The sequence below is a fragment of the Mchenga conophoros genome, linkage group LG7, assembly GCF_057382185.1.
Source record: "Mchenga conophoros isolate Kocher_MC1m ecotype Shallow Benthic linkage group LG7, M_conophoros_male_GT1.1, whole genome shotgun sequence".
Taxonomy (NCBI): Eukaryota; Metazoa; Chordata; class Actinopteri; order Cichliformes; family Cichlidae; genus Mchenga; species Mchenga conophoros.
This window is the reverse complement of record NC_140532.1, coordinates 49,424,115-49,438,531: the sequence shown is the minus strand read 5'-3', so window position 1 is coordinate 49,438,531 and position 14,417 is coordinate 49,424,115. Positions and strand designations below refer to the sequence as shown.

At 39.8% G+C, this 14,417-nt stretch overlaps 1 protein-coding gene and 1 pseudogene across 1 annotated transcript; both read right to left on the bottom strand.

The window, feature by feature from the left end:
* Positions 1-723: 723 nt before the first annotated feature.
* Positions 724-7,548, bottom strand: sdad1 (SDA1 domain containing 1). The gene is made up of 22 exons (XM_085279884.1): positions 7,351-7,548; positions 7,143-7,247; positions 6,964-7,062; positions 6,755-6,865; positions 5,651-5,722; positions 5,459-5,559; positions 5,303-5,360; positions 5,026-5,100; positions 4,753-4,854; positions 4,542-4,611; positions 4,329-4,432; positions 4,025-4,082; positions 3,504-3,562; positions 3,336-3,412; positions 2,773-2,870; positions 2,610-2,686; positions 2,134-2,263; positions 1,954-2,045; positions 1,633-1,814; positions 1,370-1,454; positions 1,043-1,204; positions 724-947 (listed from the first exon to the last, which is right to left on the bottom strand). The coding sequence occupies exons 1-22, from the start codon at positions 7,438-7,440 to the stop codon at positions 900-902; spliced, it is 2,055 nt and encodes a 684-aa protein (XP_085136010.1). The 5' UTR covers positions 7,441-7,548; the 3' UTR covers positions 724-899.
* A 1,753-nt stretch (positions 7,549-9,301) lies between these two features.
* On the bottom strand, positions 9,302-13,497 carry LOC146570989 (uncharacterized; annotated as a pseudogene).
* Positions 13,498-14,417: the final 920 nt, after the last annotated feature.

The window sequence follows — 14,417 nt, the reverse complement described above, 5'->3', positions numbered from 1 at the left end:
AAATGTAAGCTAAATAAAGCGGTCTCTGTGACACCCTGAAATATCCCCCACACACCTGCCTCTCGGTTCTGAGATACTGACACTTTAACGTTGATGTCTGACATCTAAGACATTAAATTTGATACCGATAAAAATACCAATATCAAATCTGTTACAGTGTAATGGTGCCAGCTTAAAAGTTAAAGCATCTAAAAAGCAGTACAACAGTACTATGGTGTGTGTGTGTGTATAAATAAAACATAAGAAGCTAAAGAAGTGGGTACAGTAGATAACACTTGGGACAAATAAAGCCCTAAAGTGGGGAGAAATGTGCAAAGTAAGGACATTTAAGATTGTAATTACAATTACACAACTCTATTCTCCAATAAAATCTTACATAAGATCGCACATTAACACCTTTGTACCCTGAGGAGTTCTCTTTACTGAACAGTAGTGTATGGCTGGCATTTCTATAGCACCCTGCAAACAACACTGAAAACAAGTCGTGGAAGTTCATACACAAGCAAACATGGAGAGGCATGGCTTAAAAATATGCAACAGTGTTCCAGCAGATAGTATCAAAACTAAGAGCGCTGTGTTTAATGTAGTTAAATAGAACAGTACAAAAACAGAGAACACTCAGTCAGCGCTTGTATTCTGACATACCAGATATTTACATTTAACTTAATATTAAAAGTATATAGTGAATAAAAATGACAACCAACTCAAGTAAAACACATCACACAATTATCAAAGATCATTTATTTCGGAAAATGAGTAAATTATGCTGTTTATCCACAGAAAAAAAAATACATGTTAAAGTGTGTTTTACAGTCCAATTAAAGGATCTACGTTTTTTTATTTAGATTTTTTTTAAACACAAAGTTTAGCAAGCAACTACAACACAATGTCCTTTTCTGCTACTTGTACTGCTTCTTCTTCTTCAGGAGAGCCTCTCGTAAAGCAATCTAGATTAAAAGACACATAAAGAACATTTCCAGGTGAAATGCCAAAGTAGTTTCTTGTTTATATACACATTTGTAAAAAGGCATGTGTGACTTACCTGTTTCTCTCTGAAGGAGCGTTTGCCTTTAGTCCTGACGTTCTGACTGTGCCTCATCATCATGAAGTTCTTATTTCTCCTCTTCTCCTTGTTGCTGCTGCTAGCGTGTGGGTTTAGCTTGGTCCGCTTCTTGACAAACTCCTTCCTGTCCGTCCGTCCCGCCTAGAAAATCAAACACATCATTAGGCCAGAATGCTAACAATAAATCAGGCTTACACTTCTGAAATGCACTGAGAGTTTCTTAAACTCCCCAGAGTCAGTGTTTCATATGCATGAACTGATTTTTCATTTAAACAAATGTGCACATTTCCATCACAATTTATTCACCATTGCTGTTGCCAGTCGTGTTTCCTTGTCCGCTTTTGGTTTCTTGTGCAGTCTCTCAATATCTCTCAACGTCAGCAGCTCTCCTCTGGGAAAAAAATAAATAAGATGACCGTCATTCTCAACAAGCTAATCAGCACAAAGGCCCACATGCTAAATTCAAGAGACCGTGAACCTGAGAGTAAAACTGTTTTGCACAAACTATTAAGATTTCAATAAAATACATTTCATTTTATGAATGTTTAAGGTTCATTTCATGCCCTTACTTGTCTCGCTCGTCATCACTGTCCACATTTTTCCTCTTCTTGCCTGGTGCAGCATTGACCTCTTTGGCCATCTGGACCAGACTGATCTTCTTGAAGTCATCTTGGGTGAGGAGCCTGCTGGCGCTGACCGCCGCTGCCTTGGCTTTTCTTTCCTCAGCTGTCATGCTTTGAAGCTTCTCTGCCTGATTAACAACAAAAAACAAACATGAAAAACCAGAACAGTTTTATAAATATATACCTTTTTTTCCTACCATGAAATAGTATGAATAATGAGGTTTTAGCAATCTGTCAAGCTATGTTTGTTCATTTTTTTAAACTCACCACTTCTCCTGTATCTTCATCAGATGAGTGGTGAACGTCCACCCACTCCCCATCTTCATCATCATCACTAATACTGGCACTCTCCCAGCCGTCTGTTATATAAAACAATACAAATATATTATTCACACATTCTGTACGTACGCAGAGAGCGCGCAGGCGGATGTTACAACAGTGGCCGACCTTCATCGTCCTCTCCCTCTTTGTTCTCCTCCTCCACCTCCAGGACCTCGGCTCCGGGGATATAGTCTTTAGCCTCCAGCTGTCCGTAGTCTTTGATCTTGGCCTCTGCCGATGCCTCAGTGGGTCTCCCCTGAATGACGAGTAGGGTTTATACTTACAGACGTGTAGCTTCAACTATTCTAGGAACTGGAAAACATTTATATTGACCCAGGTAACAAGAATGGGCTGATCTCCATCTTTTATCTCCTTTGTACTTCTTGAACGTTCAGAACAATTTTATGGTTTATTAACATTCATTTTACATTAGATTTTCAAATGTGCTGCCACTACTTGACTACTTAAGAAAACATAGCACCCCACAATTCACTCAAATGTTCATAAAATAGATTTTTTTTCCTCATTTTACTGCAAATCGGAAGGCAAATCATCATTTTTGAAAATGTTTTGAAGTTCATATAGAGTTCTATGAAGCTCACCCTATCCTTTCTGTGCAGCATCTGTGGATTAAGACTCCTGAACAACTGGATAAGTCCTCTGGCAGACATCATTACATCTGAAAATGAAGGCAGTGTACATCATGTGAACATGAATACAGACTTCAACACAATCACAAAAACCTGAAATAGACCAATTACTTACTCTTGTCTTTGTGGGTCTTGTATTGGGACAGGTCCTGCAGAAGGTCCTCGTTGATGGCGAGCGGACAGCGTGCTGCCACCTCCCTGATGGCATTGAGACTGAAACATAAACGAAAAAGTCAGTTTTATTATAAAAGTATAGAGTAAAACTAAAGAGGTAGCTACAAAAACCCTGTATGAACACTTGCTGGGCACCTAACAGACTTCTCATTGATGAAAATATCTAATCAACCGATCACATGTCTGCAACTCAACTCATTTAAGCACATCGTCATGACAATGAGTTCACTGTATTGAAATGGCACCAGATCTCATTCCAACAGAGCACCTTTGGAGTGTGGCGGAACAGGAGATTTGCTTAACTGATGTGCAGCTGATAAATCTGCAGCAACCATTTGACGCTGTCGTGTCAGGTAGGAAAATCTAGAGCTCCTTCCTGAATCTGTGCCACGATTACACAGAGGTGTACCTAATAAAATGGCTGGTCGGTGTATGTTATAGGTTTAGCTTGACTCATTTTTCAATTCACCACATCTTTTGAGTATCGTATAAAGACCTACTTACCCCACAGTCATGACCTCTCCAGAGTTTCTCTCTGTCACAAAGTTGTTGGCGATTGTCATGATCACAGGTTCAATGATCTGCAGCAGAACAGTGTTAAACAGGAAGAGCAGTGTGAAACTACTGTGTTAAACCAGCTTAAAACGACTGAGTAAATAGGAGTAAATGTACCTCAGGGGGAACGAGCTGGTGGGAGGCCTGAGCAGCACAGAGAAGAATCTTTGTCACATCTGCAAAGATGCTGGTTAGAAAAGTCTCATGGACAAATGATTTCTCATGAAAATTCTAATTTAAATGTAAATAATAATAATAGCTTAGTTAGTACTGCTATGTATCAATTTAGATTGTTTTGAGGTGGGTTGCTGAGTTTTGGAGATATCAGGAATGTTTTTTTTAAAACTAAACTACACCACCACACCAGAAGGACCCAGTTAAGAAAGTTCCACTAAGAAAGGACACTGATGTTTATATCCCATCTAGCTGGTGGACACTGGGAGATGAACTTTTTGCTCTCAGGTAACACAGTACAAAGAGACACTGCTGATGAGGTATCACTCACTAAAACAAGAGCCAATTATTTCCATTTTATTCAAGAGAAGGCAGCAGACATCCCCAAAACTGGGTCTAGATGAATAAACAGCAGTACAGGACAGAAAAGAGCATCTGTTTCTTTAGCTGTGAGTTCTTTTTACCTCTCTGGTGAGGCTGAAGAAACCTCTGGATGAAAGGGTAGAAATTAAAGAGGAAGAGCTGTAAAAGAAAAAGAACACCAAGTGTTTACTCGCCAGAAGAAGAAGAAAGAAGAAAAAACAATGCATACGTCACTCATGCCTCAACAGCTGCGATTTAAATGTGGAGTTCAATAAAAGCCAGTACATGTTTTACCAGACCCGACACACAGGACTGAAGGGTGCATTTAAAACTGCGTTAATCTGACTTGAATAAACTCATTTACGAAAGAACAAAAAAACCCCAAAAAACAGATGAGTCACCGACCTCGTGGATTCCAACCAGTCGGGATATGAGCTCCATCATCATGATCTTAACCTCGAAGCGCTCCTTTGAGTCTTCCAGCTGCTTTAAGAGCTTCTCTGAGAAATCTAAAGAAAAAAAATAGATTTTATACAGTTCTATGAACGGAAGCCTAAATGACCTCGAGGCAAATTCTGTGTGTTCCATTTGCTGCAGTGATGCTGAACAATTAGATACCTTGAGGGTCGTGAATAAGGTGAACTGCAGAGAAATTAAAAACTTCTGCTTTCTTCTTCTTTTTATGTTTCTAAGAGAAAATGCGAGGATAAAGAGTTAAAACAATTCATCCTAGCACAGCAGTAAATCATCTCTCAGTACTGTCCTGTTAACCATCTTAAAGTTACACAATTGGAATTAGAAACAGTCCCTTCAGGTAAAACAGTGGCACCTTGAGGACTTTCATAGCCTTTTCCAGCTTCTTCTTGTTCTTGGAGGTTTTCTTGCCAGTGGAGAATTTCGCCATCAAGTCTCTCGCTGATGGCCCTTCATTCTTCACACACACACACACACACACACACACACACACACACTGAATACTGCACAACAAATCTAAACCATATTTGTCTGTTTCAAATGCATTCTACCTTAGCATGAAAGAAAAAAATTTTCTATATTGTATCATAACATATCATACATCAAACTGTCCATCTTTGATGCTTACCTCTGATTCTGAGTCACTCTCATTTTTCTCATTTTCATCTGTTCCCAGGAAGAATTTAAGGCCTGCAACAAGGATCTAAACAAGAAGATTGCCTGGTCATAAGCACTAATGTTTCCACTTAATCAATATCATAAACAACGTATTTTTATATATATATATATATATATATATATATATATATATATATATATATATACACACCCAATTTTCCTGTGCAAGAAACCCCACAATGACAATAACAGCTCTAGGTCTAAGTCTTAATACCCCCAAAATATACCTTTGTCACTTTGGAGAAGCACGTAGTTGTGATAACATTAACTGTTTTGGGATCATTCCTGCAACAAAACAAAAAAAGAAAAGATGTTCAAATAAAATAATTATACATTGGCTGTAAAATAGCCGCTTTAACGTTTCCATTTCACTTTGAACCCACCATATGTTCCTTTTGTACAGCTCCACCATCACATCTAATGAGATCTTTGCTGCTATCGGATTACTGTCTCTCAGCATGGTGTACATGAAGTTCTGTAACATCTGTAACAAATGACAGCACAACGCTGTGAGTGCACACCATTTTACAAAGACTATCAAACAATATCAGGGTGCACAACAGCTGTGTACTTACTGTGTTGACCTTGTTGTTTTTATGTTTTGCGTTGATGTTTTTGATGTCTGCTACAATGTGTGTGTACAAAGTCTGAAGAGAGAAAAACATTGTTTACATGAAAGCAAAACAAACAAACAAAAATAAACAGAAGCAATCAGAAGACTGTCCCATTGGTAGGTCTGCAGAAGCTCTAACAGCAGAAAACCAGGTCCACAGATCAAAGTTATTAACTCATCACTACATAAGGCATTCACCAGTTAGCAAAATTAAACTCACTGGCCACTTCGTTAGGTACACCGAGTGAATAGCAAGACTGCTTTAGGCAACAGGAGCTCAAATAACCACTCAGTACAACCAAGGTCTGCAGAAGAGCATCACTGACTGCAGAGTACATCAAATCTTAGTACCAAATGAGTATCACAGCAGGATAACACACCATTTCACAAAACTAAAATCATCGCAAACTGGTTCCTCAAACATGACAAGTTCAGTTCACTGTACTCAAATATCATGTACAGCCACCAAATCTCAATCCAACAGAATGCAGGCTTTTTTACATTTTAAATTCCTAAGTTTTAAAAGCTTAAAACCAACTAAAGCTATCAACAGAACATGAACAAGCAGCTTTATGACTAAAACAGCTGTACTGGATTGAGTCAACCAGCCAAGTCATTCAAAATCACACTCATGTTTACAACAGCAACCTGTGGAAAATTATGAGGTCGATATTTTATTTTTATTATTGCTCTAGCATATTGTACGAATATATATGTGTATATATAGAATAACGAATCTTGGCCAACAAATGGATAAGATGCCCCAGATGGCATGTTGGCTCTCGAAATTCTTAATGTCAAGAGTTTCACTTCCTGCTTAAATCTTAAGAAAAAAAACCCCAGCAACATAAAATAATTTCTATTATCCATATATCACGAATGGTCCTCATGCTCGGTATTGATCTAGTTTTTGGGCAAACTGTCTACATGTTTACACAGACAAAACTTTTGTTTATCTTTATAAATATCTAAACAACAGCTTCCCAGATTGCTCTCTCAAAATACTGGGAAAAAACTGTAATGTCCCTTAATTACGCTGCTGTTTGGGGAAAGAGCTTAGTCTTACCTTCCTAAGCAGCTTGTCATGACATCGCAGCAGCTCAAAGAAGAGCTCTAGGAGGCCTGAGGCATCAATCAAGTCTTTATTCCTCAGAAGGATCAGAGCTTTGCAGAAGGTCTGACAAAGACAGCAGAAATGCATATAAACCATTCAAGTCTTTAGCAAAACTAAAGTGACGGGTTCACATGAATCCTGGTGTATGAACCCAACCTCACCATTCGTAGGTCCGGCTCCAGGACTGTGTGGTAACTAAGTAATAACTCAGACAACTCTTTAGGAAACGTGGAGAGCTGCTGGGGGAAGCAGTGACCAACCTGAAGGGCAAAGAATAATTGTATTGAGACAACTTCTAAGATTCAGGACTATTCACTACACCAAAAACACACCGGGTTACCTGAGCGAGAAACATAACGAGGTCTGCAAGCTCCTTGCTCGGTTTGTCAGGCTGCAGCTTAAAGATCTGCACATTGGACTGATAGTGTCGGTACTGTTGCAGAAACTGCGGACGAAAACGAGAGGATTACATGAGCAAAAGAAGGCTCACACTTCCAAAACAACTCTACCAGCTAATGCGTTTAGCAGTCTTAGCTAACAACACTCACCTCCTCGACGTACGACTGCGGATCTCTTTTTATGAGATTCTGAAGTTGAGGCAGATTGTTTGGTAGTTTGTTGTTCTGTCGACCGGACATGGTTTAAGATTATATTATGTATGTGTTACAGAATAATGAAAAGCAGCACTTCTTACAGGGCAAGCATGGCCAATGTGTACGCTGCCATTTAATTTGAGGGGATCCAAACGTCACATCCGGCCACACTGTCGTCACTTCTGTTTTCGTCTTCGAAGAAACGCTCGTGTACAAAAGTTAAAGGGGAGAAAAATCGTTGAATTCAAAGAATGTAAAACAATGCAGAGTTTTTGTGTGATAATATTTTGATTTTATATTCATAAGCGCTCTTTATATTTTGCACCAACTTTTCTTGCATTTAAAAATCATGTAAAAAATGTTTGTATACTTGAAGACAGTTCAATAATAATAAATAAATAAATAAATAACGGTATGATGAAGAGAAATGTGTCCAGTAAAATCAGAAAGCTTTCCAACGAGTTTTATATGGTGGCCCTGAGAGGCCAAACGGACTGCAACTTAAGCAAACACCAGCAATAAGAAAAATGCTGCAAAAGCACACAAAATACAACGGAAATGGGAAAAAAGAAAACAGAAATAGGTAAAAACAGATTTCCATAGCACAAGGGAAGTGCTTCTGGGGAGACAAGAACCAGATGGACCAGTTGCGGGAACCAAAATATGCTAAGAATTGCGGTGGGAGACACTTAAAAGAAGTGGAGGATCTATCCGTTTTGTGAAGGAAAAAAAGATGAGAGGTAAGTGTTAGCCTAACTATTAGCCTAAAAATCCATCATCAGTATTATATGAATCATGATAAAACACACCTACCATGTTTTGGGTTCCTGCAACTGGTCCTCCAGGTTTATGATGTACTTTCATTTATCTTTACTTAGTTGATTATTTCTTACCAGAATATGAATTCTAACAGTTGTCAAATGGGGCTGTAGGCTGTGGACCAAACTTCTTTTCTTTTCTTTTTTTGCCTGTCCCGATCAGAATTGGCAGTCTGAAGGCCAAGAAAGATGCCAAATGGATTTATTTTTCCAAGTGGGTCATTATGGCTTTGTCATATTGGTCCACTTGATTGATCTTTATTATCATTATTATTATTATTTATTTTATTTTAAGTTATTACAGACTGGACAGCCACGAGTGGGGGATAGGAAAGAAAGAAAGAAAGAAAGTAAGAAAGGGAAAGAAAAACAAAGGGGAAGAGGGACAGGAAGATATAGTGTGTGTCTGTGAACACACTTGTAATCATGTAACTATCTGCTAGAAGGTGTGGGGAGCCATAGCCCTGCCCCTCAGGGCCTGAAGCAGGTATGGAGGAGATTCAGGCCCCAGACATCCAACAGTGGCTTGTGTGTTCTTAACGGGGTCCGACCAATGACTTAATTTTAATATTTTTAAATAGCTGCCACATAAGTATGAATCTAAAATATACATGTGTATTATAGAAAAAAAGCAAAAACGGTTGTGCTGTTTGTTCATAATAAATGGGTAGGGGTGCATAGTCAGTAAAAGTCACCAAGGCTCTGCAGAGCTCCAAACCTCCTCTGCCACAGACAGAAGCATAACAAATGTGCACTGGGAGCTTCATGGCATGGAGTTCTACAGCCAGTAAATCTATATGTATGTAATGTATCTTAGCACAGTTTACTTGTGGCAGTTAGGTCAGCTAGTGGGATGGCAGAGAGGGTAACCTTTACATTATTTTATTGTAGAGTGACAGGAACTGCCTATGAGCTTCTAATCAAGCATAAATATTGACAGAAAATGTATCAAAGGAAATACATTGATGAAAATCAAAGAAGAGAAATATTTATGTGGCGTTCCATTTTCCTGAGAACTGACTGGCTGTGATGCCTTCTTCAAGTACTACATGCTACTTCGTCCTGCTAGTTAAACCTGCTGTCTGTTGTCAGGTCTCCTCCTGTTTCACTGGCATGTATCCATCACCAGAGGGCTCCACTGACCTGCCTGTAGACATCAGAGCAAATCGTAGTGGCTGGAGTTGCAAAGCTGGACTCAGACCTGGCCAGGCCAGGCAAGTTCAAAGGCAGTTGTGGTAAGAGAGAGCAGGGAGTATAGTAAAGCACTGCTGCTCCTCTTCTCCACCGCTGGATCCACCTGAATCCAAGCTGGGAGGCTCCAGGCGGTTAGCCTGCTGCTTCATAATCAGAACAAACCTGAATAAACTTCCCAAACACACCTCTGCTCCTTCCAAACAGCCTCTGAAAAACTGCCTTTTGTTTATTTTCTCCCTCATTCTCGTCCTTGCCCTCAGGCTTTTCATCATGCCTATCAGTCATGTTGATGCTGTCTCCATGCTCTCTTTACTGGCCTCTTCACAACTGCACATGCCTGAATCTAGATTCGGGAGCCTAAATTGATCAGTGTTGAGCTTCTCAGATTTCACACTACCCTGGCTCACTGTAGCTGCTGCCTTTGAGAAGAAACTTTAACATCACTTTTTCTTTCTCCCTCGCTTCAGTCCCATCTTTACTTATTTACCCTTCATTTAATTATTAACGTCTGAATTCAAATCTTTTGCATATGACTGTCTGAGGTCTGGACCCCACTAAATGTCTTTCCTTTGCTCCAGCCTCTGCCCTGGCAAATAAATTAAATCACTTCTGAAAACTTCTCCTGTAGCTGTGATTTATTTGAATATTTAGGATAGGATTTAGAATTCAACTTTATTGTCATTACACATGTATACATACAGGGTAACGAAATGAAGTTTGCATCTAATCAGAAGTGCAAGAGCAGTAAGTGCAAAACAAGAGAAGACTGTATACAAGTAAGTTAAGTAGAGAGCAAATATACAGATGTACTGATATATACAGATACATGTAGTATAAATGGTGGAATAGTTATGAACAGATTATGTACAGAGAGACCAACAATACAGCTGAACTACAGACAAATGTACAGCATACAGATGTTCTATATTGCTATACAGACGGGGCAGATATAGAGGTTTACTATGAACAAATATACAGATGTGCTACATATATACAGATGTAGCGTGTGGATAAACAGATCTACAGAGCACTATGAATATATCTACAGTAGTGGAAGCGTAGCTCTCTGAACAGACTATAATAGTGAACAGTGTACGTACGCAGTATAAAGGAGACTATACTATGTCAGTGTCCTAAAACTATAGCATTAACCAATGTGAGCATACAGTGAATGTTGAGAATGAAATGATCATGGTCCCTGGGAGGAGGAGTGTAGAAGGGTTAAGTGAGTGTGGATGGAAAGGTTCAGCAGGAGACTGAGCTCAGTAGGGTGACAGCTGTGGGGAAGAAGCTGTTTCTAAACCTGCTGGTTTTAGTCTGAAGGGTCCCGTAGCACCTTCTGGAGGGGAGAAGCTGGAAGCGTTTATTGACAGGATGAGAGGAGTCCCTGAGAATGACATATCTTCTTATGGACCTCCGCAATGGCAGGAAGTGGAGTCCCTATGATGCATTGGGCGGTTTTCACCACCCACTGCAGTGCCTTGTGGTCAGCAACAGAGCAATTCCCATACCAGACTGTGACACAGTTGGTCAGGATGCTCTCTATTGCACAGCGGTAGAAGTTACTCAGTATGTCAGTATGTGGTTCTTCTTCAGTGCTCTCAAGAAAAAGAGGTGCTGATGGACCCTCTTGACTAGGCTGGAGATGTTAGTTGACCAGGTCAGATTCTCAGAGATGTGGGTCCCCAAGAACTTGAAGCTGGAGACCCGTCAACAGCTGTGCCATTTATGTAGATTTAGATGCCATTTATCTTCTCTCTCGTGAAGTCCTCAATGAGCTCTTTGGTTTTGCTGGTACTCAGAAGCAGGTTAATGTCAGCACCAAGCAGCTAGGTGCTTTACCTCTTCCCTCTAGCCCTGTGGAGTGCCAGTGTTGAGTGTGATGGTGGTAAAGCAGTTATGGCCTGACCTAACATGCTGGGGTCTGTTGGTCAGAAAGTCCATGATCCAGTTACAGATGGAGGTGCTGATTCCAAGATCCACAAGTTTGGTGATCGGCTTGGAGGGAATAGCTGTACTGAATGCTGAGCTGAAGTCAACAAACAGCATTCTTGCGTAAGTATTGTATAAATATTCTCAGATCACATCTAGTGGGTGATGGAAAATTTGCAACGATTCTACAAAAAGGTTCTACATGGTTAGTTTTTTTTTTCTCTCTTCCTACTGGTGATAATCCAGTGGGGCTCCAGTCACTCCAGGCTCCCTGGTAGTTCCACAAAACGGACTGCAAACAAACTGGTGCATCCATGACTGATCCTGCTGCTTCCACTGCACTTCACTTCTGTATGAATTGATCTTTTCACGACTGTTCACTTTGGACAAAAAGGAAACAGAGGTGACACTGACTTCTGGCTTCGCAGGATGATTCCTCTTAACAACAAGAGCACGCACACAGTTTGTTTTAGGCCACCATGAATAGCTCACATTGTAAATCACAGAGCCAGTATTTTATGCTGAAGCTTACACTCACTGTGACAGGATGGCTCATAGGAGGTCATTACACTCTGCTTCATTTGGGTCCAGTTCAGATTAAGGGACAACACATGGAAAGACAGAAACTGGAAACAAATGTTTGAAAAATATTTACTGGTAGAAAACATTCAGTGAAAATAATATTCATTTTTCTGTTTGGCAAACTTCAAATCTGAGTCACCAAAAGCCAATCAGACAAGAGAGTTGGTATAAACAGAGAGAGGAGATGAAGCTTCTTTTAGACAGAGGAATGAAAATATTTAGATTCACTTTAAAGGACAATTCTCTATTTTTAGCACATTCCAGTTTCACTTTCTTGCCATTAGTAGGAAACTGTACAGAAGGTACAATTAGCTTAAAATACATTAACACAGAAAAGTAAGAGTGTGATTCTGGTAAAAGATAAAACCGAAAATTTAGCATTTTTAAAGGTCCCTGCTCACAGACCTCTCTGCCTCTTTTCTTAACTGCAGTATATATGCTTGATTATTTGCACTACATTGCAGTGTACAGTTAGACTATGATTGTATCCATGGGGCTTGAGAACAATTACATTTGTTCACACACTCACAGTGTATTCATTTTCAAAGATCAGTGAGCACTTCTTTAAGGCTGGTCTGGAGACATTAAACTGCTCTAGGTGACAGAAAGTGTTGTAACGACTAAGAAGACAGTATTAATCCCTAATTTTGGTACACATTATGACAGCTGTGATTTATGTATTGTGTATATTATATGTTGAGGTTTTCTCTTTGTGACCGAGGTCCTTACTGGCAGTGAGATTTGTATTGAGCATGCACATATGTGCTGTTCCAGAAACGTGATGTTTTTATTGTAGTCACTGTAGCAAGTGAGATCAGGGAGAAATAAAACAGGAGAGATGGAGTGAAAAGATCAAACAACTGATCTTAAAGTCAATTATATCATATAAATTAAGAGAACAAAAGGCTAACTCTGTGGAAGGCTGAGATACTCATCACTTCTGCAGATGAGCACCAGAGACAGCAGAATAAACAGAGAAAGTGTTTTCTTGTTGTCAAAGGAGCTTGCAAAGAAAAGCGTCTGGACTTCTTTAAGTTGCTTGAAGACGTTTCACCTCTCATCCGAGAAGCTTCTTCAGTTCTAAGGTCAAATGGTGGAGAGTCCCAGATATAAACCTAGTGGGAGTATCCCCCCACAGAGGGACAAAAGGACCCCCTGATGATCCTCTAATCGCCTGAGCCAAGGTGTGAAACTGGGTGTGGGTCCCAATCAGCCAGAGTTTCGGGTGAGTTCATTGTGAAACCTGGCCCCACCTTATCATGCGAATTCCTGAGGTCAGATGGCCCAGGATGTGAGTTCAATAGATACAACAGCAGTAATGCTAAACATATAGCACCATTAGTAAAGACTAGGTCAACCTATTCGACTACAAAAACAATGACCCTAATAAAGGACCAAGGTAATTGTAAAAACAAAATAACAAAAAAAACAGAGAACTCCTCATTAAGACCAGGATAACTGGTGGGCTTAAGGGTACAAATCCAATATGCCTCTGTTCGTGTTACGCATGTGATTCCCCCACGTCTGGTATCAAGATAGTACTCTCAATACCAGACACTCTTTCAGTCACTCCCATGATGTGCTGCCATGTAGTATTTGGCTATATAATCGCCAGTGTGAATGGCTTAACCTACATTTATTAAGCCTGTCCTTGATTCATTTCATCAGATCTACAGAGAAACAAAAACACCTCTAGTGCATCTGAGATGGTATATGGGGTGAGTTATGACAAATGGGCAACTTCTGGTAAACGCCTGTGTACAACAACGACATACAATGAAACTACAGAAAATAAAATGTTGAAAACAAGTTAAATGTTTTGTTCTTGAAATATACAAAAGGGCAAAAAAGTAAAAGAATTTAACGCCTAAGTATTATTGTAATGCTTATAATCCCGCTCCCAAAGCAGCTGGTTAGTGTGCTCATGCGCAGGCTGGCTCTGATTTGCATAATTCACAATTGAGTAACCTTATCTTTCTTACACTGGGTATTGGTGGAGTTCCCTCAGTTCATACTCTGAAACAAGCCACTCTAGGTCATCTTCCTGGCTGGCTGCTCCTTGCAAACATAAGGTTTGAATACCAGGTGGGTGAGGGTTGTGTGCTCACACCCAGAGGACTCTAACAACATTATACTCTGCAGCTAGATGTGACACACTGGTCTGTCAGAGTTTACAAAATGAGCAGCAGAAGTAAAGTCGAAAGCTCTGGAACTCAACTTTGGTGATAGAGGATGAAGCTGTGTCTGAAGATGAAGGCCATAATGATATTAATTCTGAATCTGATGATTATATACCAAATGAGGGAACTGGAATTTCTCCATTAAACATAATAAAGACAGCGTCAGGGCCCACTAGAATGTCAGTGACTCGTTTGCTAAATATCAAGTCAGGTTTTGACTAATTTAGAATTAGATCGTCATTGAACCATGATCTGTGAGAGGTAAATAACACCACTGCACTTAATATTGACTGAAATAGTAACGGCATTAACAATG

Excerpts from the sequence above, each read along its gene's own strand:
- sdad1 (XM_085279884.1), bottom strand. The coding sequence starts at position 7,440 with ATGTCCGGTCGACAGAACAACAAACTACCAAACAATCTGCCTCAACTT. Across the intron at positions 5,361-5,458 it reads CTGTACAAAAGGAACATATG|GAATGATCCCAAAACAGTTA; the intron begins GTGGGTTCAAAG and ends GTTTTGTTGCAG. Across the intron at positions 4,612-4,752 it reads AGGCTATGAAAGTCCTCAAG|AAACATAAAAAGAAGAAGAA; the intron begins GTGCCACTGTTT and ends ATTTTCTCTTAG.